The sequence below is a fragment of the Papio anubis genome, chromosome 4 (assembly GCF_008728515.1).
Source record: "Papio anubis isolate 15944 chromosome 4, Panubis1.0, whole genome shotgun sequence".
NCBI classification, from domain to species: Eukaryota; Metazoa; Chordata; class Mammalia; order Primates; family Cercopithecidae; genus Papio; species Papio anubis.
The window spans coordinates 140722440-140747949 of NC_044979.1; the positions used below are offsets into that span (position 1 = coordinate 140722440).

The 25510-nt window shown below is 50.5% G+C and overlaps 1 protein-coding gene across 1 annotated transcript in view; it reads right to left on the reverse strand.

The window, feature by feature from the left end:
* Positions 1-2127: 2127 nt before the first annotated feature.
* Positions 2128-25510, reverse strand: part of LOC101018419 (myosin-16) — a 28500-nt gene continuing 5117 nt past the window's right edge. Inside the window, exons 3-20 of the mRNA XM_021935150.2 lie at positions 24831-24917; positions 24464-24609; positions 23564-23654; positions 23054-23110; positions 21982-22068; positions 20352-20597; positions 19069-19186; positions 16713-16840; positions 15661-15857; positions 14008-14140; positions 11363-11579; positions 10487-10623; positions 10288-10391; positions 8798-8990; positions 6672-6875; positions 5238-5363; positions 3721-3891; positions 2128-2626 (exon numbers count right to left, since the gene is read on the reverse strand). Coding sequence (XP_021790842.2) covers positions 2300-2626; positions 3721-3891; positions 5238-5363; positions 6672-6875; positions 8798-8990; positions 10288-10391; positions 10487-10623; positions 11363-11579; positions 14008-14140; positions 15661-15857; positions 16713-16840; positions 19069-19186; positions 20352-20597; positions 21982-22068; positions 23054-23110; positions 23564-23654; positions 24464-24609; positions 24831-24917 — 2769 coding nt within the window. The 3' untranslated portion in view covers positions 2128-2299. The remainder of the gene's footprint in view (positions 2627-3720; positions 3892-5237; positions 5364-6671; positions 6876-8797; positions 8991-10287; positions 10392-10486; positions 10624-11362; positions 11580-14007; positions 14141-15660; positions 15858-16712; positions 16841-19068; positions 19187-20351; positions 20598-21981; positions 22069-23053; positions 23111-23563; positions 23655-24463; positions 24610-24830; positions 24918-25510) is intronic.

The window sequence follows — 25510 nt, forward strand, 5'->3', positions numbered from 1 at the left end:
CTTTTAGATCTACTGCCAGGGATGCTGGGTTCTGATCATTCCTCTCCTGGGAATAGTGGCTGCTCCCCAGGGATTAAGCCTGCATTTGTTCAGTTCTGCAGTTATCTTTTTTTTTTTTTTTTTGAGACAGAGTCTTGCTGTGTCGCACCCAGGCTGGAGTGCAGTGGCGCGATGTCGGCTCACTGCAACCTGTGCCTCCTAGGTTCAAGCAATTCTAGTTCCTCAGCCTCCCGAGCAGCTGGGATTACAGGCGTGCGCCACCACGCCTGGCAAATTTTGTATTTTTAGTAGAGTTGGGGTTTCAGGTATCTTTAATTTTGAGGCAAAGTACGAGGATGCCTATGGTGGACGCACATTAAAGCCACATCCTCAATCTAGAATTATAGCATAGTAAAACTGGTATTTGGGCCAGGCGTGGTGGCTCATGCCTGTAATCCCAGCACTTTGGGAGGCCAAGGTGGGTGGATCATGAGGTCAAGAGATTGAGACCATCCTGGCCAACATGGTGAAACCTTGTCTCTACTAAAAATACAAAAATTCGCTGGGCATTGTGATGTTCCCCTGTAGTCCTAGCTACTCGGGACGCTGAGGCAGGAGAATCGCTTGAACCTGGGAGGTGGAGGTTGCAGTGAGCCGAAATCGCACCACTGCACTCCAGCCTGGTGACAGAGCGAGACTCCCTCTCAAATAAATAAACAAATAAATAAAACTGGTATTTTGACTTTTTTTTTTGTTTGAGATGGGACCTCGCTCTGTTGCCCAGGCTGGAATGCAGTGGTATGATCATAGATCATTGTAACCTCAGACTCTTGGGCTCAAGGGATCCTCCTGTCTCAGCCTCCCGAGTAACTGGGACTACAGGTGTGTACCACCATGCCTGGCTAATTTTTTTTACTTTTGTAGAGGCAGGGTTTCACTGTGTTACCCAGGCCGGTCTTGAACTCCCAGGTTTAAACCATCTTCCCACCTCAGCCTCCGAAAGTACTAGGATTTACAGGCACGAGCCACTGTGCCCAGCCTATTTTAACTTTTATATATTTATCTCCAATATTTTTCATCCTTGATTAGTTCTGAATTAAGAGGAATAAAGACTACTTTCCATTGTTTCCTCAAAATCCTACCTGCACTCGGTGTTCGAGAAATGGCAGCTGTGATGATAATTATCATTTTCTTAGCATTAGAGACCTGAACTCAACCAGGATTGATGAAATATCCAGTGAAGAATGATATTGTGGGGAACATGAAAGATGAACACACATTGCCATAAGCTTGTGGATGTCCCAGTGACTGTGTACTAAGCACTAGGTACCAAGGCTAGCGTCAAGTGGCATCACACTTGGGAACCGCCCTTCCATGCAGATGGGGGAACATCAGGTCGGCCAGCACCTGTGATACAGGTGAACAACGCCCCACCCGAGGGCTGTGAGCATCTAAAGGGGTTTTGCAGCTAAAGAGGGAGGGGAAGAGCTTTGTGCTTCCTGTTGCATGAGACTGGGTGTGACAAAGACTAGAGCTGGGGAGCAGGGGGAATATGGCTGGGTCACATAGTACCACTGCTAGGAGCAAAGCCAGTGCAGGGAAGGAGCGCTCTGAGCGAGGTCGTCCAGAGCAGAGTCCACACCTACCGGCTGTGGCCTAGGACACGGAGGGCTTCACTCCTCAGAAAGGGTTTTCGAGGTGCCTGTCTTAGACACCTGGATGATCTCCACAGAGGTGATGCCCTTGCCGGCCACGCGGTGTCTGGTGCGCAGCTTGTTTAGGGCGGTCTCTGCCATGCCCGCTCGCTCCTCAGCGTCGTCCAGCTCGTGCACTGTCTTCCTGTATCGAGCCAGGGTCTGGTTGGCCTGGTCCTCCTGTGACAAAGGCACGGCAGGAAACGGGGCATAAACATGGCTGGTTCTGGTTAAATGTGCATTTTTTTTTTTTTTTTTGAGAGACAGTCTCACTCTGTCGCCCAGGCTGGAGTGCAGGGGCACGATCTTGGCTCACTGCAACCTCCACCTCCAGGGTTCAAGCGATTCTCCTGCCTCAGCCTCCCAAGTAGCTGGGGTTAAGGTGCCCCCCACCATGCCTGACTAATTTTTGTATTTTTAGTAGAGATGGGTTTCACCATTTTGGCCAGGCTGGTCTCGTACTCCTGATCTCAGGGGATCCACCCACCTCAACCTTCCAAAGTGCTGGGATTACAGGCATGAGCCACCACCATGCCTGGCCTCTTTACAAGTTCTTATCTCTGGTGTGTAGTGTCTGGTTGCCCCTCCCACTGGATTCCAAGGAGGAGACGCCATGGACATGAGCCTCACAGAATCATCTTAGGGCCTATGCTTGCTTCTTTCCCTGTGGTTAATTCCCAGAAAGGCTGGGGACCCGCACTGAGAAAACAAGCGTCAGGGAAGGAGGAGCAGGGAGGCGCATAGGCACCCACCGCCTCCTCGATCTGCCTCTTGTAGATCTTCAGCTTGTTCTGTAGCTTCTCCACCAGCTCCTGCATGCGCTGGTTGGTCTTGTTGTCCTCCTCTGTCTGGAAGATCAGCTCTTTGAGGCGACGCTCGTTCTTACGCAGCGTCTTGACCGTCTCCGCGTGCTGTTTCTGTTCCCCGTCCAGCTCGGTCTCTAGTTCCTTGATCTGTGGGAGGAAGAGAGGAATGCAGCTGAGCGAACACGTGTGTTTTGTTTTTTGTTTTTTTGATGGGGTCCCGCTCTGTTGCCCAGGCTGGAGGGCAGTGGCGTGATCATGGCTTACTGCAGCCTTGACCTCCTGCGCTCAAGCGATCCTCCTGCCTCAGCCTCCTGGAACGCATGGTTTTGAGCTTCAGAGCTCAGTGGCCTCAGACAGGGGCCTTGTGGCTGCAGTATCCGCCTTCTGCCCAGAGGTGAGGGGATGGACCCTGGACAGGAGGGTCGGGTGGGCTCTGCCTTTTACAGGCCATGCTGCGGTTGTCAAACACTTTCTCTTGAGCCTCAAATTCCCTCCTCTGGAAAATGGGGGTGTCAGGGAGTCAGACAAAATGATAGAACTTTCCGGGCCCTTCCAGCTCTGACATTTCATGGGGCAAAGACTAAGCCTTGTTTTCTTTCAGTGAGTAAAAAAAGGCAAGGAGAATATTGGGGATTACTCTGCTCGAGGCTAAGGACATTCCGGGGAGGAAGGTGACAGGCAGGGAAGGAGGAGAACTTGAGAGAAATTAGAGCTCTTTTCTCAATTTCCTTTTCTCTTTCTTACCCTCCCTCCCTTCTTTCTTTCTTTCCTTCTTTTCTCTTTTTTTCTGAGACAGGGTCTGGCTCTGTCACCCAGGCTGAAGTGCAGTAGTGCTGTCATAGCTCACTGTAGCCTCAATCTCCTGGGCTCAAGCTAGCCTCCCAACTCAGCCTCCTGAGTAGCTGGGACTACAGGCATGTGCCACTACACCCAGCTAATTTAACTTTTTTTTTTTTTTTTTTTTTTGTAGAGATGGAGGGCTCATTATGTTGCCTCAGCTGGTCTCAAACTCCTGGCCTCAAGCGATCCTCCCGCCTCAGCCTCCTAAAATATTAGGATTACAGGCGTGAGCCGCTGCACCTGGTCCTTTCAATTTCCTCTTCTTTCCTAGCACTTGCATAACCCGATTCTTCATCAAACCCAGGACATGTTTTTTGGCAAAAGACAGGCGTCTCACACACACCCCCCCCACCCCACCAGATCCCCATTCCTCCCTTAGCTGAGCCCTGCATCGCCCTCACCCTGGCCTCCAGCTTCATGATTGTGCGCTTCCCGCCTTTCAGAGCCAGCTGCTCGGCCTCCTCCATCTTGGCCTGCAGGTCTTTGATGGTGACCTCATAGTTCTTCTTGATCTTCTCCAGGTGCATGCAGTGGTCCTGCTCTTGCCGGAGTTCTTCTGCCATGCGGGTGGCCTGCAAGTGGGGAGAAGAGCAGGAGTTGGAGCTGGGTGCTACCCAGGCTCGTAGCTCCTTTGAGAGATGTGAGAACTTGTCTCCCGGTCTCTAGGAAACCAACTGGTTGACAGGGGGAGCCCCGCTGACATGCCGCTGGGGTTTGGTGGAAGGGGTGCCCTGTGCTCCCCTTTGCCCCCGAGAGGGGAGGGGGAGCCAAACTCATGCCCCCCATCTTCACAGACTCCCACCAGCCGGGCACACTCAAGCCAAACCCTACTGACTGCCCTCTCCATGAGGGGCATAGCATGGAGGGTGGGAAAAGCACAGCCTCTGGAGTTGGAAGACCCAGGACTGTGTCCAGCCCTGAGTGACCTTCAGCATGTTGCTTGTCCCCTCTCAGTCCCTTTCTCCTTACATTCATTCCACAGATGTTCATGAGGGTCTATGGTGGGCCAGGCATGGGCCTGTGCTCTTGGGAGGTAGCAACAAGTAAGACCAGCAATGTTCCTGAACTCCTGGGATTTCCATCAAGTGAGAGGAGCCTGATGATGAGAATCTGTATTCCTTCATCTTCCAAGTAGGGAGTAAACAGAACCCACCACTCGAGGCTGGTGTGAACACCCGAAGGGATACTGGGCTGAGAGCACTTGGGGGCACATCCTGCCAACGTCCTCCTCTGCGTCCCTGGGCTCATCTCTCTTCCTTTTACTAGCCCTTCCCTCAAGGCTGTTTCATTTTATTGTTTTTGTTATTATTTCATGTTTTGAGACAAGGTCTTGTTCTGTCACCCAGGCTGCAGTGCAGTGGCGGGATCATGACTCACGGCAACCTCAAACTCCTGGGTTTAGGTGATCCTCCCATCTCAGCCTTGTGAGTAGTTGAGACTACAGGCACATGCCACGATGCCAGGCTAATTTTTAACATTTTTAGTAGTTGCTATATTGCCCAGGCTGGTCTTGAACTCCTGGCCTCAAGCAATCCTGCTGCCTTGGCCTCCCAAAGTGCTGGGATTACAAGTGTGAGCCACCATGCCTAGCCCAAGGCTGTTTTAATGCATCCCATTGCCAAAAAGCCTGCCCAGATGAACCCACTTTGATGGCTTCTTTGATGCAAGACCCAGGGCGTTGTGCTATAATCTTTCACATGATCACCTAGAGCTTGTAAATCTTTCTTACTTTCATGTGTGTGGCTTTTTAGAAAAGCCTTGGGCTCCTCCAGAGCAGGGCCACATTCTCCCTGGCAGGGAACCACGCTTGGGTCCACAGTGGCCCACGATGGCAGGAGTGGCCTTCCCGCCCAGACAGCCTGGTCCTCAGCAGGCACCGAAACCCTGCCTGCCAGCAGCAAGGGGCACACGCACTTACGTCCGTCATGGCCTTCTTGGCCCTCTCGTCGGCCGAGCGGAACTCACTGATGAGCTCCTCGTGCTCGTTGGAGATGCGTTGGACATCTGACTCCAGCTTGCGTTTGACCACGAGGAGGCTCTGGTTCTGGAGGAAGAAATGGAGATCTCACCATGAGCCAGGAGTCTGCATGGGCCTTCCTGTGTCCAGGAAAGAACACAACCTCTGCCAGACATGCTTGCCCAACCCCAACAGGAAATGGCCCTGGGCCCTCTGCGTGGGGTATGGGTCCCTCTCCTGCATTCTTATTTTATTTTATTTTAGGCAGGATCTTGCTGTGTCACTCAGGCTGGATTGTGCAGTCATGCAATCACAGCTCACTGCAGCCTCAACCTCTTAGGCTCAAGCAATCCTCCCACCTCAGCCTTCCAAGTACCTGGGACTACAGATGAGCACCACTACGCCCAACTAATTTTTCATGTTTTTAGAGACAGGGTCTGGCTATGTTGCCTAGGTTGGTCTTGAATTCTTGGCCTCAAGCAATCCTCCCACCTCTGCCTCCCATAGTGCTGGGATTACAGACGTGAGCCACTGTGCCTGGCCAAGGTTATATATTTTATTTTATTTTTATTTTTGAGTCAGAGTCTTACTGTGTCGCCCAGGCTGGAGTGCAGTAGCATGATCTTGGCTCACTGCAACCTCGACCTCCAGGGTTCAAGTGATTCTTGTGCCTCAGCTTCCCAAGTAGCAGCTAAGATTATGGCATGCATGACTACGCCTGGCTAATTATTGTATTTTTAGTAGAGATAGGGTTTCATCATGTTGGTCAGGCTGGGATAGATATCTATTTAAGTAAATATATATATAAATATATATTTAAATAAATATATATAAAATATATAAATATTTATATATATAAAAATAAATATATATATACACACACACACACACATTTTTTTTTAGATGGTCACTCTGTCACCCAGGCTGGAATGCAGTGGCATGATCTTGGCTCAGCGCAATTTCTGCCTCCTGGGTTCAAGCAATTCTCCTGCCTCAGCCTCCTGAGTACCTGGGATTACAGGTGCCTGCCACCACACCTGGCTAATTTTTGTATTTTTAGTAGAGATGGGGTTTCATCATGTTGACCAGGCTGGTCTCAAACTCCTGACCTTAGGTGATCCGCCTGCCTCGGCCTCCCAAAGTGCTGGGATTACAGGTGTGAGCCACCGTGCCCGGCCCAGGCTGGGATATCTTTTATATCCTGGACTTTAAAGTCACAATTTTACAAAAAGCTCTGCAGATGAGTTTTGAGGATTTGCTGAGTGGGGTGCACTGCCTTCCTCTGAGTTTTGATGGGGGCTCACATGGTTTGGGCACCATCCTGGCCTCACCCCAGCACCCCCTAACCCCCAGAGTGTGGGTGCAAGTGGCACTGACCCAGGAGCCCTGTCCTACCTGGATGTTGATCTCATTGTGCCGTTCGGTGATCTCCACCATTTCCTGCTCCAGCAGCTTGCGTGAACGCTCGCTGCCCTCCAGGGCAGAACGCACCTCCTCCAGCTCCGTCTGCAGCAGGCTCAGGCGCCGCTCCTGCAGGTTGTACTGCTCCCGCAGCTCCTCGTGCTGCCTGGCATCCTCGTCCATCTGGACCTGCAAGTCCTGGGGGGCACAGGGACCCAGCCTGAGCCCATACACTGGGCCATGGTATGACTTTAGGGGTGGCCAGACCTGAGGGCGCCGTGACCTTTATCGACTGGGTTCAGCAGGAAACTGGGCAGGCGGGGAGGTCACAGAAGAAGAGTGAGGAACAGACCTGGGCTTGGGGAGCTTATGGTGTGGTGGAGCTCCAGCAGGGCCAGGACCCAGGAAGTTATCTAACATGAGGTCAACGTGAAGTCAAACCTTTCCCGATGATAGAGCACCTGGTGTTCCCAGCACAGCCTTCTCCAGGAGGCCTCCCCAGTGACCTCAGCCAATCATATTCTAATCCTGCCTAGGCTGATCCCCAGCTTTCTTCTGTCCTCTTATTTCTTTTTTTTTTTTTTTTTTTGAGATGGAGTCTTGCTCTGTCCCCTAGGCTGGAGTGCAATGGCATGATCTCGGCTCACTGCAATCTCCGCCTCCCAGGTTCAAGTGAGTCTCCTGCCTCACCTTCCCAAGTAGCTGGGATTACAGGTGCCTGCCACCACACCTGGCTAATTTTTTTATTTTTAGTAGAGATGGGTTTTTGCCATGTTGCTCAGGCTGGTCTCAAACTCCTGACCTCAAGCAATCTGCCCACCTCAGCCTCCCAAAGTGCTGGGATTACAGGCGTGAGCCACTGCGCCCAGGCTGTCCTCTTATTTCTCCATAGGACTTATCACCAGTTTTAACAATACAGTTTTATTTTTGTTGCTGTCTGCATGGGGATGTTTGTCTGTTTTGTCCACTCTTTGTTTTGTTTTCGAGACAGAGTCTCACTCTGTCACCCAGGCTGGAATGCAGTGGTGTAGTCATAGCTCACAGCAGCCTCCAACTTCTGGGCTCAAGTGATCCTCCCACCTCAGCCTCCTGAGTAGCTGGAACTACAGGCACACACCACCATGCCTGGCTCATTTTATTTTTTGTGGAGATGGGGTATTGCTATGATGCCCAGACTGGTCACAAACTCAAGCCTGGCCTCGGGCAATCCTTTCTCTTCAGCCTCCTGAGTAGCTGGGACTACATGTGAACACCAACTGTGTCCAGCATTGTCTTGTCCACTCTTGGACACCCAAAACAGTACCTGGTTAGGGCACGTCTCCAGTTAGCAAGTGTGGTTCCAGCTCTGTATGCTGTAAAGAACAGTCTCATAATAGAATGATTGTAAAGGGATCTTCAGCTCTGTTTGTGTTTATTTTTTAAGGCAAGTAGTGGGTATATGAGTTTTGTTGTGTTCTTCATTTCTCTATGTCTGAAATGGTTTATAATAAGTAAAAAATGATTTTACAAATCAAGACAGGACTGGGTGTGGTGGCTCACGCCTGTAATCCCAGTACTTTGGGAGGCTGAGGTGGGCAGATCACCTGAGGTCAGGCGTTGGAGATCAGCCTGGCCAGCATGGTGAAACCCCGTCTCTATTAAAAATACAAAAATTAGCTGGGCGTGGTGGTGGTCACCTGTAATCCCAGCTGCTCAGGAGGCTGAGGCAGGAGAATTGTTTGAACCCGGGAGGTGGAGGTTGCAGTGAGCCGAGATTGCACCACTGCACTCCAGCCTGAGTGACAAGAGCAAAACTCCATCTCAGGAAGGAAGGAAGGAAGGAAGGGAGGAAGGGAGGGAGGGAGGGAGGGAGGGAGGGATCAAGATGAGCTTAACTTCCTGTTTCCCTCCTTTGGTCCATCTTTCCAGTTGTCCATAATTGGGACTTTTGGTGGTTGAGGGCCTCTTCTTTATATAGTCCCCAAGCCTCCTGCTCCCTGGACTGACAGCCACCCCACATTCTCACTCTTATGCCTTTATGCTGGCTGAAGACATGCATTAAGTTAGCCCCCTTTAGGCCTTCAGACTCAACCGATGATAGTGTGCCTTGTACCTCGTTTCTCCTCCTCCCAGATCGCTACCTTGATTTGCTGTTGCAGCCTTTTCAGTGTCTTTACAAGTTCGCTGTTGTTCTTGTTGGCATGGTCCAGCTGGATTTCCATCTCATTGAGGTCCGTCTCCATCTTCTTCTTGAGCCGAAGTGCCTCTGCCCGGCCCTTGGCCTCTGCCTCCAGGCTGGCCTGCAAGGACTCGATTGCTCGCTGGTGGTTCTTCCTGTAAGTCCAAGCAGAGAAGACCTTGGCATACTGGGCTAGCTGTTCAGTCTGTGCTAGGCCTCCCTAGAGAAGAGGTCTCAGCATCAGCATGAGTCCAGGCACCATGTTGTGAAATTAAACCCTTAAAAAGGTACAAGACAGGGATGAGGGTTTCATGCTTTGGGGAAATTAAAGGAAGTTCATTTTGTTGATTTAGAGTCACTCTCTGGCTCAGGCTGTAATGGAAAAACCATCACATTCTGTGATGGTGTAGTAGTGTGATGATAGCTCACTGCAGCCTTGAACTCTGCGGCTCGAGTGATCTTCCCATCTCAGCCTCCCCAGTAACTGGGACTACAGGCCATGCCACCACACCCAGCGTTTTTTTTTTTTTTTTTTGGTAGAGTGGGGGTTTTGCTGTGTTGCCCAGGCTGGTCTCAAACTCCTGAGCTCAAGGGATCCTCCCATCTCAGCCTTCCAGAGTGCTAGGATTACAGGCGTGAGCCACTGCGCCCAGCCAAAATGAAATAACCTTTATGTTTGAATGGATACCTTTAAGAAAGTGACAAGACAACCCATAGAATGGGAAAAAAATATTTGCAAATCATTACTGATAAGTCTAGTGTTCAGAATATATAAAGAACTCTTACAACTCAACAATAAAAAGAAGCAATCCAATTTTTGAAAGGGGCAAAGAACAGACATTTCTCCGAAGAAGATATACAAACAGCCAGTAAGCACATAATAGATTCTCTGCTTCATTAACCATCATGGCTAAAATACTACATCTAAAGTGTTCATAGGCCGGGCACGGTGGCTCACGCCTGTAATCCCAGCACTTTGGGAGGCCAAGGTGGGCAGATCACTTGAGGTCAGGAGTTCAAGACCAGCCTGGCCAACATGGCGAAACCCTGTCTCTAGTAAAAATACAAAAATTAGCTTGGCACGGTGGCACATGCCTGTGATCCTAGCTACTTGGGAGGCTAAGGCAGGAGAATTGCTTGAACCCAGGAGGTAGAGGTTGCAGTGAGCTTGGATTGCACTACTACACTGTGGCCTAGGCTACAGAGCAAGACTATGACTCCGAAAAAAAACACCAAAAAACCAAAACCCCCAAAAACAAAGTGTTCATAAACTAGACACAGTAGTGTGAGGTACCGTCTTTATTTCCATTTCATAGATGAGGAAACAGGTTCAGCGAGGTTCACCTGAATTGCCCAACATCATGCAACTAGTAGGTGAAAGAGACCCGGGTTTCTGGACTCTGCTCCATCACGCTGCCCAAGAGTCAGCCTCCCATCCCACCAGCTCTGTACCTGGTAGCCTCAAATTCTTCTTCTTTCTCATGGATTCTCCGGTCGATGTCAGCTTTAACCTGAGCCAGTTCCAATTGAATTCGAATCACTTTGCTCTCTTCAACCTACCAGGAATATAAACATGAGTCTTTCTGGCCAAGAAGGTGTGCAGTGCCTGGCCAAGGGTCCACAGTCCCCAAGGTGATGGCCCTGTGGTTACCTCCAGGGAAGACTCAGCTTCTTCCAGGGCCACCTGGAGTTCTTCCTTTTCCATCTCCAGTTTTTTCTTCAACTTCTGCAGCTCATGCACACTCCTTCCTCCCTCACCCAGCTGATCAATGAGATCCTTTATCTCCTCTGAGATAGAAATATTCATGTTAATAAGACTCAGCATTCCAGGGTCATGGCAGGTGGCACCATCATTCCTCCATTGGGGTAAGAAGCAGGTCTCCCAAAGTGCCAGGATTGCAGACATGAACCATCACGCCTGGCTATAATCTTATTTCATTGTCATGACAACCTTTTAAGGAGGGTAGAATTATTTCCTCATTTTATTTTATTTATTTATTTATTTTTGGGACATAGTGTTGCTCTATTGCCCAAGCTGGAGTACAGTGGCATGATCTTGGCTCACTGCAACCTCCACATCCTGGGTCCAAGCGATTCTTCTGCCTCAGCCTCCCAAGTAGCTGGGACTACAGGCACCTGCCACCATGCCCAGCTAATTTTTTGTATTTTCAGTAGAGACAGGGTTTTACCATGTTGGTCAGGCTGGTCTCGAACTCCTGACCTCAAGTGATCCTCCTGCCTCGGCCTCCCGAAGTGCTGGGATTACAGGCATGAGCCACCATGCCCAGCTATTTCCTCATTTTATAGATGAGGAAAGTGAGGCACAGAAAGATTGAGCAACTCGCCTAAAGTTATACTGCTGAATGCTGAAGTGCTTCTGCAAAGCACTTGCTAGTCAGTCAACAAACATTTATTGAGCACCTACTATGTGCCAGGTACTCAACTGATGATGTGGTCAGGACGAAGGGGACTCTGGCTGTGTCCCCATCCCTACAGGCCCATCCCGTCCACCTGCCCTCAGACTCACCCTGCAGGGTCTTATTCTCCTTCTTCACGGACTCTAGATGCTCCAGAGACTCCTCGTAGGCAGTCTTGATCTTGAAGCTCTCCGTCATGTACATGCGGCACTCCTTCTGTGAGTTATCCAGTTCCACCTGCAGCTCCTCACACTTCTGCTGCCACTCAGCCAGCATCTTGTCAAAGAGCCTCTGCTTCTTGTCCAGGGCAGCGGCTGCCGCATTGGCCTAAGGAAAGTTGGAAATGGCCTCTAGGGGTCCGAACTCCCTGCCTCTGTCCCCTCCTCCCACCCCCCACCAACCTCTCTTCCTTCCTTCCCTTTCTCCAGTAACTCCTGAGACTACGGACTCCTTGGGAATTGGAATGTAATTCAACACCTATGGCAGAAGCACAGAACAGAGAGTCTGCAAAGAGCTGCATGCCAGTTCTAAAACTTCCCCCACCCCGAGAGGTGTGTGGCCTGGGGCGTTCCACCTTATTTTCCCAGGTTAGAATTCTCTCAGGTGTCAAATGAGGAGTTTGGGCCACAGCGGCCTTCCCAGATTTATGACATTTGGCCTAACTCCTCTTGATATATTTCACTGTAATGTAGTAATATACATTACACAGAAACTCAAAACAGACTATTCTTAGACTTTATTTTTCTATAGAGTTCATCTTTCTCATAACTCCCTGGCAACTATTTGCTGTTGTGCTATATTAGCTTTTGTAAAGTTTTGCTTTGTTTCTTTTGTGGGGTAGCAAAACCTTTTTGAGTTTCAGGACTTTTTTTTTTTTTTTTTTTAATTGAGACGGAGTCTCACTCTGTCACCCAGGCTGGAGTGCAGTGGCGTGATCTCGGCTCACCGCAACCTCTGTCTTCTGGGTTCAAGCGATTCTCCTGCCTCAGCCTCCTGAGTAGTTGGGATTACACAGGCATGTGCCACCACACCCGGCTACTTTTTGTATTTTTAGTAGAGATGGGGTTTCACCATGTTGGCCAGGCTGGTCTCAAACTCCTGACCTCAGGTGATCTGCCCGCCTCAGCTTCCCAAAGTGCTGAGATTACAGGCATGGGTCACAGTGCCCAACCTTTTTTTTTGTTTCAAGAGATGAGGTCTCACTCTGTCACCCAGGCTGGAGTACAGTGGCATAATCATAGCTAACTGTAGCCTCAGCCTCTTGGACTTAAGCAATCTTCCTACCTCAGCCTCCCAAAGTCCTGGGATGACAAGCGTGAACCACCTTGCCAGAACTTTTTTTCTGAAACCTCTCATATGGATGTGACCTTCTACCTATGAGGCCACTTCATGCGGCACATTCTTGTACTGGGCTGCATATGGCCCCTCACAGCCAGCATGAATCATGGTTCCATCTAGACCAAGACCAGGGAGCTGTAGGCCAGTGGAAATCTTATTTAATTCTCATAGACACTGGCAACTCAGTTTGAACCAGGGATGCAAGTAGGAATAGTTAGCCACGCAAAGTATATGGGATACAGTTTGTGGAAGAGAGAGGGGAACAGGGAAGGTGCATCATGTAACTTGCTTTTTTTTTTTGGAGCCAGAATCTTGCTCTGTCGCCCAGGCTAGAGGGCAGTGGCACGATCTGGCTCACTGCAACTTCCGCCTCCTGGGTTCAAGCGATTCTCCTGCCTCAGCCTCCCAAGTAGCTGGGACTACAGGTGCCTGCTGCCACGCCTGGCTAATTTTTTGTATTTTAGTACAGACAGGGTTTCACCGTGTTGCCCAGGCTGGTGTCGAACTCCTGAACTCAGGCAATCCGCCTGCCTCGGCCTCCCAAAGTGCTAGGATTACAGGCATGAGCCACTGTGCCCGGCTGCATCGTGTAACTTTCAGGGCAAATTTTACCCTGCTTATGGCCCTATTTATTTGAGACAGTGTCTTACTCTGTCTGCCAGGCTGGAGTGCAGCGGTGCAAGCATAGCTCACTGCAGCCTTGAACACCTGGTTCAAATGATCCTCATGCCTTAGCCTGCCAAGTAGCTGGGACCACAGGCATATGCCACCACACCTGGCTAAATTTTTATTTTAAAAATTTTGGGGGACTGGGCACAGTGGCTCATACCTGTAATCCTGGCACTTTGGGAGACCGAGGCGGGTGGATCACCTGAGGTCAGGAGTTCGAGACCAGCCTGGTCCACATGATGAAACCCCGCCTCTACTAAAAATACAAAAAATTAGCTGGGAGCGTTGATGGGTACCTGTAATCCCAGCTTCTCAGGAGGCTGAGGAATGAGAATTGCTTGAACCCAGGAGGCGGAGGTTGCAGTGAGCCAATATTGCGCCACTATACTCTAGCCTGGGCAACAAGAACCAAACTCCATCTCTTTTTTTTTTTCTTTTGAGATAGGGTCTCCCTGTGTTGTTCGGCTGGTCTTGAACTCCTTGGCTCAAGTGATCCTCCTGCCTTGGCCGCCCAGTGTGTTGGGATTAGAGGCATGGGCCACTGTGCTCTTAGATCTCGGAAGAGTTCATGAACGCGTGCTCAAGCAGCAGCCGTGTCCAGCAAGCTCCTGAAGGCACCCCTGCGCTGCAACTTCTTGAACCATGTGTTTCTTCCTGATGACCCCAGACGTGTGACAGCCTTGCCCTCGCCCTGCTGTGGGCTCTCTGCCCCGGTAAATAGGCAGCTTTAAGCATTTGACCCTCTGACCTTCTCCAAGTCGATGGTGAGGTCCTCAACTTCTGCCTGGAGTCTCTGTTTATTTTTCTCGAGGGAGGCGGCCCGGGCCTGGGCGGTTTCAGCTGCTTCTTCTGCCTCCTGAAGCCTGGCGGCCAGCTTCCTCCTGCAAATGAGGGCCAGAGGGGCTGTCAAGGAAACACAGGCGCTCACAGGCACCACCTCCACATTGCCAGGGTCAGAGTGTGGTGGGCATGGTACTAAGCTCTGGTGTCAACATTGGAAACGATGCAGAGTGTTTACAGGACAGCCACAGCTGCCCATTCACTCTCTCATTTATTCATTCAACAAACACTTTCTCTACTCTGTGCCAAGGATTGTTGCAGGTGTTAGGGATGCAGCACTGAATAAAACAGGCGAGGATACCTGCCCTAACAAATGAAATGTTTGTTCTGGAGCTGGGACGGGGCACGCAATACATGCCCTATAGAACATAAGCACTGCAGTGACAAATAGAGCCAGGAAGAGGACAGGCAGTCCAGGTGGGAGGGGGTGATAGTGTCAAATACAGACTCAGGGGAGACTCTCTGAGAAGGGGACACAGGAGCAAAGGTCTAAGCCAGGGGATGGAGGGGCCCTGAGGGTGTCTGGGACAGAGACAAGCTTAGGGGTTGAGATTTAGGTTTAGCCCAGGAGTGGGAGCCTTGGGGGAACACTAGGCAGTACCCAGCAGCCTCTATAGCAAAGACCTGGAGGACAGAGGTGGAAGTCACAGGAAGGCAAATTTAGGCTCAAGGTAAAAAAGAGCTTAGAGCTTTAGATGAAAGTATTGCATCAGCTGGAAGTCACTATGCCTTATTTGCTATCATATTAGCAGAAATTTCAGTGGATGGACGGGACCAGCCAGCAGGCTGGGATCCCGGAAACACTTAGAGCACATGTGCCATTTTCTGTCTAATTTGGCTTTATACAAGAAAAAATCTGACTATTTTTTCAGAGAATCCAGAAAAGTCTATAGAGGAGTTTGTTAAGTTGACCATGTTCTTTGATTTAACTTGTCATGGATCCCCTCTGCTTCCTGACCCAGGGTGGCTCACTCACAGGGCTTCCCTGCGTGCATGGGCCCAGGGGCATCCAGGCCAGCCTCCTTTTACACCAGAGAGAGGCCCACTTCCATGTCCCCCCTTATTTCCTCAGGTGTCCACTTCTGTAGTTTTTTTTTTTTTTTTTTTTAGAGACAGGATCCTTCTCTGTTATCCAGGCTGAAGTGCAGTGGCTCGATCATTGCTCACTGCAGCCTCCAATTCCTGGGCTCAAGCAATCCTCCCACTTTAGTCTCCCAAGTAGCTGAGACTACAGGCACGTGCCACCATGCCTGGCTAATTTTGTAATTTTTTGTAGAGATGAGGATCTCACCATGTTGCCCTGGCTGGCCTCGAACTTCTGGGCTCAAGCAATCCTCCCACCTTGGCCTCCCACAGTGCTGGGATTACAGGCCTGAGCCACCATTTCTGGCCCACAGAGCAGGCTCCTTTGTCCACACACATTGTCCTCCTCTTAAAGGAGCCTGTGAACGTCCTTCTCCTGGGCTTGGCCCTGGCTGTAGCAGTGATTGACATGGTGGTGAGGCCCCCAGCACCACCTGCCCAGCCCACCTGGCTCTCCCAGCAGGAGGACCACACTCACTTGGTCTCCTCCAGCTCCTCTGTCCTCTGGATGGCGTCGGTCTCGTATTTGGTCCTCCAGGTGGTGACCTCGGTGTTGAGTTTGGATACAAGGCGCTGCAGCTCCGACTTGCCTCCCTGCTCCTCCTCCAGCTGCTCCTTTACTAGGTCCAGGTCGTGTTTGGTGTTGGCCAGGCTCACCACGGCGGTGCTGCGAGACTGTGGGGACCCGCGTGTCAGGGGCCGTGGGGGCTTTCCGCAGCCCACAGGGCCACCACTTAGATACACATAACACTGGAGCAGCAGTGATGGCAGGTGAAAGGGGGAAAAGATACACAATCCCACAATCCAAACCACTGGGGTTTTAATTTTCATCCTGTGACTTCTTCTCATTCTATTATTGTCCACAAGGATATGTAATTTCATTTAGTTGTACACATCACATCCTACAGTTTTGTAGTTAGCTTTTTTACTTGCTACGATATCAAATGCTTTTTGTGCTCCTTTGACATCTTCATAATCTGTAACTTTCTTTAGCTGGGACTATAGGTGTACACCACCATACCTGGAAACTTTTTTTTTTTTTCTGAGACTGAGTTTCACTCTTGTCACCCAGGCTGGAGTGCAATGGTGCGATCTCAGCTCCCTGCAACCTCCGCCTCCGCCTGTCTCAGCCTCCCGAGTAGCTGGGATTACAGACACTCACCACCACACCCAGCTAATTTTTATGTTTTTAGTAGAGACCAGGTTTTGCCATGTTGGCCAGACTGGTCTCAAACTCCTGACCTCAGCTGATCCACCCACCCTCGCCTCTCAAAGTGCTGGGATTACAGGCGTGAGCCACCACGCCCAGCCAACATTTTTATTTTTTATTTTGGTAGAGATGGGGTTAGCGGGGGTTGGGGGGGGTCTTGCTGTGTTGTTCAGGCTGGTCTTGAACTCCTGGCCTTAAGCGAACCTCCCACCTAGGCCTCCCAAAGTGCTGGGATTACAGCCATGCGCCACCAAACCCAGCTGTAACCTGTAACTTTAAGGAGGCAGCTGTCTCCACCACAACCCCACCCCCAAACAAACCTTTGACTCTTCATCCAGCTGCCTCTTGTAATCATCCACTTGTGACGTCAGAGATGTCTTTATCCGTAGGATTTGATTGAGCCGGCTCTGGGACTCCTCATATTCCCTGCTCAGTTCACTATTTTCAGCTGGGTGAGAAGGGAATGGAAGAAATATTGGATGAAGAACTGGTTCCCCAGCCAGATCCTAAGTTCCCCAGGGCATTGCTCCTAAAGTACCCAATAAATATGGTGACTTGGCCAATGGAACTGGAATGGAGAGCATGGTGGATCACCACTCTAGCCTCCAAATTAAGTGAGCCCAGGAGAAAGACAAGTGCTCAAGGGTTACCGAGATCCAGGTAACCTGCATGGACTTAGGGGCCTCACATAATGAAACCCCCATCTCCTACATGTCAGGAGATGCAGTGGAGGAGTTTGGAGAAACAGTGGGACAGAGACTATTTCCTTTGTAAAACGTATTTGTCCATTCCAGAACCTACACTCCTGTCAATTGTGGGATGATCACTGGAGCCAGAGGCCAGGAAGAAGTTCATGAGCCCGCGAGAAAAAGAAAGGATTTCCAGTTCTACCCTGTAAGTCACTGAGCTTACTGAGCTTCACTTTTCTTATCCACCAAGTGGGGATATTGATTTTTTTTTTTTTTTTTTGAGATGGAGTCTCGTTCTGTCACCCATGCTGGAGCGCAGTGGCGTGATCTCGGCTCACTGCAAGCTCTGCCTCCTGGGTTCACACTGTTCTCCTGCCTCAGCCTCCTGAGTCACTGGGACTACAGACGCCTACCACCACACCCGGCTAATTTTTTGTATTTTTTTTTTTTTTAGTAGAGACGGGGTTTCACTGTGTTAGCTAGGATGGTTTCGATCTCCTGACCTCGTGATCTGCCCACCTCGGCCTCCCAAAGTGCTGGGATTACAGGTGTGAGCCACCGCGCCCAGCCTTTTTTTTTTTTTTTTTTTTTTTTTTGAGACTGAGTTTCACTCTTGTCACCCAGGCTGGAGTGCAGTGGCGTGCTCTCGGCTCACTGCCACCTCTGCCTTCCGAGTTCAAGTGATTCTCCTACCTCAGCATCCCAAGTAACTGGGATTACAAGCATGTACCACCATGCCCAGCTAATTTTTTTTTGTATTTTTAGTAGAGACCTGGTTTCACCACATTGGCCAGGCTGATCTCGAACTCCTGACCTCAAGTGATCTGCCCACCTTGGCCTCCAAAAGCGCTGGGATTACAGGCACGAGCCACTGCGCACAGCCTGATATTGATTTTTTTTTTTTTTTTGAAGTAGAGTCCTGCTCTGTTGCCCAGGCTGGAGTGCAGTGGCACAATCATAGCTCATCACAACCTTGAACTCCTGGGCTCAAGCGATCCTCCTGCCTCAGCCTCCCAAGTAGCTGGGACCACCAGTGTGCGCCACCACACCCAGCTATTTAAAAAATTTGTTTTGTAGAGATAGGGTTCTTGCTATGTTGTCCAGGCTGTTCTCAAACTCCTGGCCTCAAGTAATCCTCCCGCTTTGGCCTCCCAAAGTGCTGGAATTACAAGTGTGAGCCACCGCACCCAGCCAGGATATTGTCAAAGAATTCCAAACGTGAGAAATAAGGCGAAAGGGTGCCTGCAAGTTCTCTTGATGTTACACTGGAGCACTAACAGGCCCACCTGCAGACTATTTAGTTCTCTACGGAAATGTGCCTTTGTTTGACTTACTGTTTACCCCTGTGTTATTAGAGCACAGCTTCTGCAAAGTTAGAAATCGACTTATACATTGATAAATTGCCAATTATTTTTGTTACAGAGATGCAAAGATGCATTTCTATGACAAAGGTGTGTTTCTTCCGGCAGGGGGGAAAACAAACCCTAAACTAAACCTGAGGTTACAGTATTATTGTCCTATAGGATATTAACTAGTTCTGCATCTAACTCAGCAAAGTTATTTTAGCATTTCTTTTCCCAGCTGAAATCTCTGCCTTTCAAATGCTCTTTGAAGGCAGTTTTACCATTTTTTCTGGTTCCCTCATTAAGGAGTTAAATAAACCCTTGACACATGTTCGCTTTCTATTGGTATGTGGGTCATGTTTAAAAATGTTTGAAAATTGTATTTTGTCAGCATGAATGCCTCTCCTGCTGATCTCACCGGGAAGGTGAGAGAACGGATATGAAAATGCATTGAATTGTGTTCCCTGTTTTGCATTGTAAAGATGTTACTTGGAATATTCAGCAGGTGGAATAAAATCTCCTCGTCTCATCACGAGGGGTTTGGATGGGAATCTTCCAAGGCCAAGAAAGCTCTGTTTCCTTGAGCATCCCAGTTCCTTTCCATGCACTGCTCCTTAGCAAGCTTCAGGGCGGAGAGGGCTCACCTTGGAGGCGGGTCCTGATGGCATTGATTTCTGCCTGGTTTCGCTCTAGCTCTGCCACCTTCGCGTTGGCTTCTGATAAGCTGTCTTCCAGCTTTCTGACGTGGGCCTCGGCATTCATCTGCTCAGGAAGGATGAACTCAGTGGGGAAGTTGCGGGTGGGGGAGGCCAAGCCCTCCCTACTTCCCCATTGATTTTTGCCCTGTTCCTCCTGTGTGCCTCCCAGGCTACCTGCCTAGTCCTTCTAGAATGCCCCTGTCTCAGAAACCCCAAATGGCTCACCATTGCCTTTTCTTTTCTTTTCTTTTCTTTTTTTTTTTTTGAGACAGGGTATCACTCTATCACCCAGGCTGGAGTGCGTAGATGCAATCATAGCTCACTGTAGCCTCGACATCCTGGGCTCAAGCCATCCTCTCACCACAGCCTCCTGAGTAACTGGGACCACAGGTGCATGCCACCATACCTGGCTAATTATTTTTATTTTTTGTGGAGACAAGGTTTCACTGCGTTGCCCAGGCTGGTCTTGAACTGGGCTCAAGTGATCTGCCTGCCTTAGCCTCTCAAAGTGCTGGGATTACAGGCATTAGCCACTGTGCCTGGCCTACTGAGTATTTCTTATGTGCCAGAAACTATTGCAGCCCTCACAATAGCACTCTAAGGTGGGGATTATGACAATTGTCTTCATGTTATAGATGAAGAAATTGAAGCACAGGTTATTTTTATTTTTTATTTTTATTTTTTGAGACAGAGTCTCGCACTGTCGCTCGGGCTGGAGTGCAGTGGCACAATCTCGGCTCACTGCAACCTCTGCCTCCCAGGTTTAAGCAATTTTTGTATTTTTAGTAGAGACAGGGTTTCAGCATGTTGGCCAGGCTGGTCTCGAACTCCTGACCTCAGGAAATCCGCTTGCCTCAGTCTCCCAAAGTGCTGGGAGTGCAGCTCCATTGTGACCGGCAGGTTATTTTATTTTATTTTATTTTAGAGACAGGGTCTCGTTCTGTTGCCTAGGCTGGAGTGCAGTGGCGCAATGATATTCATTTCACTGCAGTCTCAACCTCCTGGGCTCAAGCAATCCTCCTGCCTCAGCCTCCTGAGTAGCTAGGACTATAGGCGCATGCTCCCATCCCTGGGTAATTTTGTTTTTTGAAGAGATAAGGTCTGGCTATGTTGTCCAGGTTGGTCCCCAACTCCTGGCCTCTCAAAAGCGATCCTCCTGCCTCAGCCTCCCAAAGTGCTGGGATTACAGGAGTGAGCCACTGTGCCCGGCCCACAGTTAGGTTATTCACCTTGGACTTCTGTATCGTCTCCACACTGGCACTGAGGTCGTCAATCTCGGCCTTCATGACCTGTTTATCCTTCTCCAACTTGGACTTGACCCTCTGCAGGCTCTCCACATGCTCTGTCAGCTCGGCCATGGAGTCCATGTGCTTCTTGCGCAGTGTGGAGGCCGTCGCCTCACTCTGCAGGGCGGCCTCTTCCAGCTCCCGCCGCAGCTTCAGCAGCTCAGCCTCCCGCTTGCGGTTCTGCTCGATCTGGGGTAGAAGAGGAGTGGCTTAGCAGAAATGGCCAGTGCCAGCCTTTTTGGGGTGGACACCGCCCAGCTGCTTGGTGGTTCCCTGATTTTCCCGCACCTCGCTAAAAGAAGTCCTGCTTGAAATGCCAATGCTTAGCCTTTGGGGGGCGGGGGTTGCCCACAGGAATTGTTTAAGGAGTGTTGTGTGTTAAATTGTACCCTCCAAAAAGATATACTCAAGTCCTAACCGTGGGTACCTGTGAATGGGACCTGATTTGGAAATAGCGTCTTTGCAGAGGGAGCTAGTTAAGATGTCATACTGGATTAGGGTGGGCCCTAAGCTAACGACTGATGTCCTTTTTTTTTTTTTTTTTTTTTTTTTTTTTTGAGAAGCAGTTTCACTCTTGTTGCCCAGGCTGTAGTGCAGTGGCATGATCTCGGCTTGCTGCAACCTCTGCCTCCTGAGTTCAAGTGATTCTCCTGCCTCAGCCTCCCAAGTAGCTGGGATTACAGGTGCCTGTCACCATGCCCAGCTAATTTTTTGTGTTTTTAGTAGAGATGGGGTTTCACCATGTTGACCAGGCTGGTCTCGAACTCCTGACCTCAGGTGATCCACCTGGCTCAGCCTCCCAAAGTGTTGGGAGTACAGGCGTGAGCCACCGCACCTGGCTGGGCTCTCAGATTTCTACTCACTATATTCCTGCCCTAATCACTCCAGGTCCAGGTACCGACAACTAGGATCAGCTCCACAGTCCACTGAGACTGTCCAGAGTGGCCAGTCAGGAGCCTGTTCACCCTGTTTCACCTGTTCCTTCCCATGGGAGCCAGAGTAAAGGCCTGTGCCTACATTTCTCCCCGGCCATCTGCCTCCTAACCAGCCTCAGTGCCTCTCTCTGGCCCTGCGTGGCCTGCTATGCCCTGGCTTCTTGGGAACTGTGAGTAGCAAACTCTTTCTGTTTGTTTTCAAGAGACAGGGTCTTGCTCTGTCACCCAGGCTGGAATGCAGTGGTGCCATCATGGCTCACCACAGCCTCAACCTCCCTGGGCTCAAGTGATCCTCCTTCTTTAGCCTCTTGAGTATCTGGAACTACAGGAATGTGCCACCATGCCCAGCTACCTTTTTTTTTCTTTTTGAGAGATGGGCTTTTGCTGTGTTGCCCAGGCTGGTCAGAAACCCCTGGGCTCAAGTGAGCCTTCTGCCTTTGCCTCCCCAGGTGTTGGGATTACAGGCGTGAGCCACTGCTCCAGGCCTCATTTTTAAATTATTAATTGGTTTCTCCTCAAGTCTGTCTCAGGAACCTAGTAAGAATGAACTGGTCTTGATCCCACTGCTTACAGTCCGGCATTTTTTCTCCCTACATGCGGGCAGGGCTGGGGGTTTCTGGGCCCCCTGGGATGGGTACCTGAGCCGATGTGGCTCCACCCGCTTCCTCCAGCCTGTCACTGAGGTCTTCGAGATCCCGGGACAGGTCACTGCGTTGTTTCTCCACCTGGGATGAAAATTTTTGTTTTGAGATAGAGCCTTCCTCTGTGGCCCAGGCTGGAGTGCAGCAGACCATCTTGACTCACTGCAACCTTCACCTGCCTTGCTCAAACAGTCCTCTAACCTCGCCCCCCGAGTATCTGCGACTACAGACACATGTCATCACACCCAGCTAATTTTTAAAGTTTTTGTTGAGATGGGTTTTCACCATGTTGCCCAGGCTGGTCTCCTGGTCTCAACTGATCCTCCTGCCTTGATCTCCCAAGGTATCTGGGTTACAGGCATGAGCCACTGTGCCTGGCCATGGGATGAGATTTAATGATACCAATGATAATCACCCAGAGCTCCTTTTTCTCCAGTAAAGAGCATGATGACTGCTTCACCTTTGAGAAGCCAGGATTCTGTGCCTGGGGGCCTTGTGCCCTGCCTGTCATCAGTGAAGGACACTGTCTTCCCCACACTGGGTGGGCATTAGTGCCCGTCCTACCCACCACCTGTCCAATTTGGCTGAATTTGGGATTAGGTACACTGTGATTTGTCTCCCACCAGCTTTCTGGGCTCATGCCGTGTAGGATCCCTACCCTCAAGCCTCCCTCCATGCTCTGCTCTTGCGAACACGTGCTTTCTCTGTTTACACTTTCATCCCAATGAAGGTAGGTGCTATTTTACTCCCTTTGCCCAGCCCTTCCTCCCTGCGTCTACCTGTTGAATTCCATCTTTGAGGTCAAGTGTTCCCTCCCCCATCTCTCCCGGGTAGAACCAGCCTCTTCTCTGGACTCAAGCCACACAAAGCATCTGCCTTTCACGTAATGATTAATGTGAATGTGCAGTTTAGTCCCTGGCACACAGCAGGTGCTCAAGAAGCAACTAGACTTTTTAACTGAACACCTGCCTTCTCTACTGGTTTTCTTAGAGGAGGTTTCTATCCATGGTTGGATGTATGGCTGCCATTACGTCTTTTGACCCAAGAAGGGGAAACATATTTCATTTACCTTGGCTCTCATGGCCCTCTCAGCTTCTAATTCTTCCTCCAGCTCTTCAATTCGGGCCTAGCAGACAGAGAAGGGAGGGGATTCATCTCTCCCAGGCAAAGTTAGTAAGTTAGCCCCTTAGCCTTTTAGGACGGAAAATAGGGATGTGAGAATATGAGAGCCACTGTCAAAAGCAGAGAGAGGCAGATCCCAGAGAGCACGCGCAAAGGCCCCGGGGCAGGCAGGAGGGGGCCTGGCATGCGTGACACCCAGCCAGGAGCCAGCATGGCTGGATAGAGTGGAGGGAAACACTCGGTAATGAGGTCAGGCGGGGAGCAGTTGGAGGGCCTCATAACCATGGTAGGGACTTTGGATTTCACCCCTAGTGAGGGGAACATGGGTCGATCTCCAAGGACTCTATGGCACTCTCGCTCCTCAGGAAACCTCAGCCACCAAGTAGCTGATGCGAACAAAGGGTTCAGAGAAGTGCATTTCTGACAGAGAGCTCATGCTTCTTGGTCCTAGACATACCTGGTGCTCCTTCAGTTTCCTCTGCAGCGTGGAATTCAGAGACTGCTCATCCTCATATTTCGAGTTGACAGAGTTTATTTCCAAATCCCTCCTGCAAGGGAAGGGTTGGTCTCCTGAGGAAAGGCTCTGAGGGCAGACCAGCGAGCTGGTGAGGGAATGGCGCCTGGGCTGCCAGAGGAGGCCTTGAACCTGCCGAAACGCACGCACTTCCCAGCCCCTTCTGGCCTTCTGTGGTGACAGCCCAGAAGGTCCCACGCTACAGAACAGTTAGACTCCTGAATGAGCTCCTCAAGCATTTCATCATTCATTCATTCATTCACACATTTACTAATGTGACACTTTTTTTTTGAGACAGGGTGTTGCTCTGTCACCCAGAATGCAGTGCAGTGGTATGATCATGGCTCACTGCAGCCTTGACCTCCTGGGCTTATGTGATCCTCCCACCTCAGCCTCTCTAGTAGCTGGGGCCACAATCGTGCCCAGTTAATTTTTGTATTTTTTTGTAGAGACGAGGTCTTGCTACATTGCCCAGGCTGGTCTTGAGCTCCTCCCGCCTTGGCCTCCCAAAGTGCTGCGATTACAGGCATGAGCCACCGTACCCGACCTGGTCACAGGCTTTTATGATGCCTCCCTGCCTTGCTGAGTCCTCAGTGTTCCCTCAGTGTTCCCTGGGATAGTGGTGCTCGCCTCCTCTCCAGTGCCCACCAGGTATTGTGTGACGTTGAGTGTTGCCTGTGGACAGGGCAGCCCCTACCTCTCTGCATATCTTCCATGCCTGGCAGGTGCTTGGGACATGCATGAATGTATGTGAGGCCCTCCGTACAGTGACTGGCTCCCGCCAGGCAACTCCAGCTATTGCTACAATTGTGACGGACAGAACAAATGAATGACAAGACATACTTTTTCACCACCTCCTCGAGATCCAGCTTGGAACGCTCCATCTCATTGAGGTTGTCGATGGTCATCTTCAGGTCACTCTCAGCTTTGCGACGAGCCTTTTCCACCTCCGCCCGGATTTTCTTTTCCTGCTCCCAGTTATCCTCCAGCTACGGAGACAAGAACAGCAAGAGAAGGTAGACGAGGAGAGACTGAGGTCAGAAGGCAAGAAGGAACCAGACTGGGTCCGATCCTTTAGCTGTGGCATCAGAAGGGCCCTCACGCCCTGGGGGATGTGTTGGTCCAGTTCTCAAAACTTATCTTCGGACCCCGTGGCCCCAGAGGGATCTGGCCTTGGAGTTGTAAAGGCGGCCATGGCAACGGGTATTACCTCGTGGATCTGCGTGCTCAGCTTGCTGTTATTCTTGGTCAGGTGGTTCACCTTGTCCTCCTCAGCCTGTAGGTCATCCAGGGTTTTCTAGAAGGACAGATACACACGTGAGTGCCATGAGGCCCAGTGGGAGCAGCTGAACAGTCCTGATCCTCAGTCATCACTTCTGAGCCGTGCAGCTCCCAGGCTTTGGGGAGTTCAGTTGACTTTAGCGAGTAGGTACTGAGCACCTGCTCCTGGGTGTGGGTGAGGCCCGAGCAGATGGACCAGAGCCACCCATCAGGGAGGTCAATTGCTTGAACCAGGAAAGTTGAGGCTGCAGTGAACTATGATCATACTACTGCACTCCAGCCTGGGTGACAGAGTCAGACCCTGTCTCTACAAAAAATGCAAAAATTAGCCAGGTGTGGTGGCACACGTCTGTAGTGCCAGCTACTCAGGAGACTGAGGCAGGACGATCACGAGCACAGCAGGTTGGGGCTGCAGTGAGCTATGATGGCACCACTGCATTTCAGCCTGAGCAACAGTGGGACCCTATCTCTGGTTCCCCAGGGGGCATATGGGAAATAGGTGGGGTGCTTTTGGTTGTCACAGTGATTGGAGGCCCCTCTGACATTTAGTGGATGACTCCAGCGATGCTGGACATCCCATTTTGCTCTGGACCATCTGGTACCATGAAG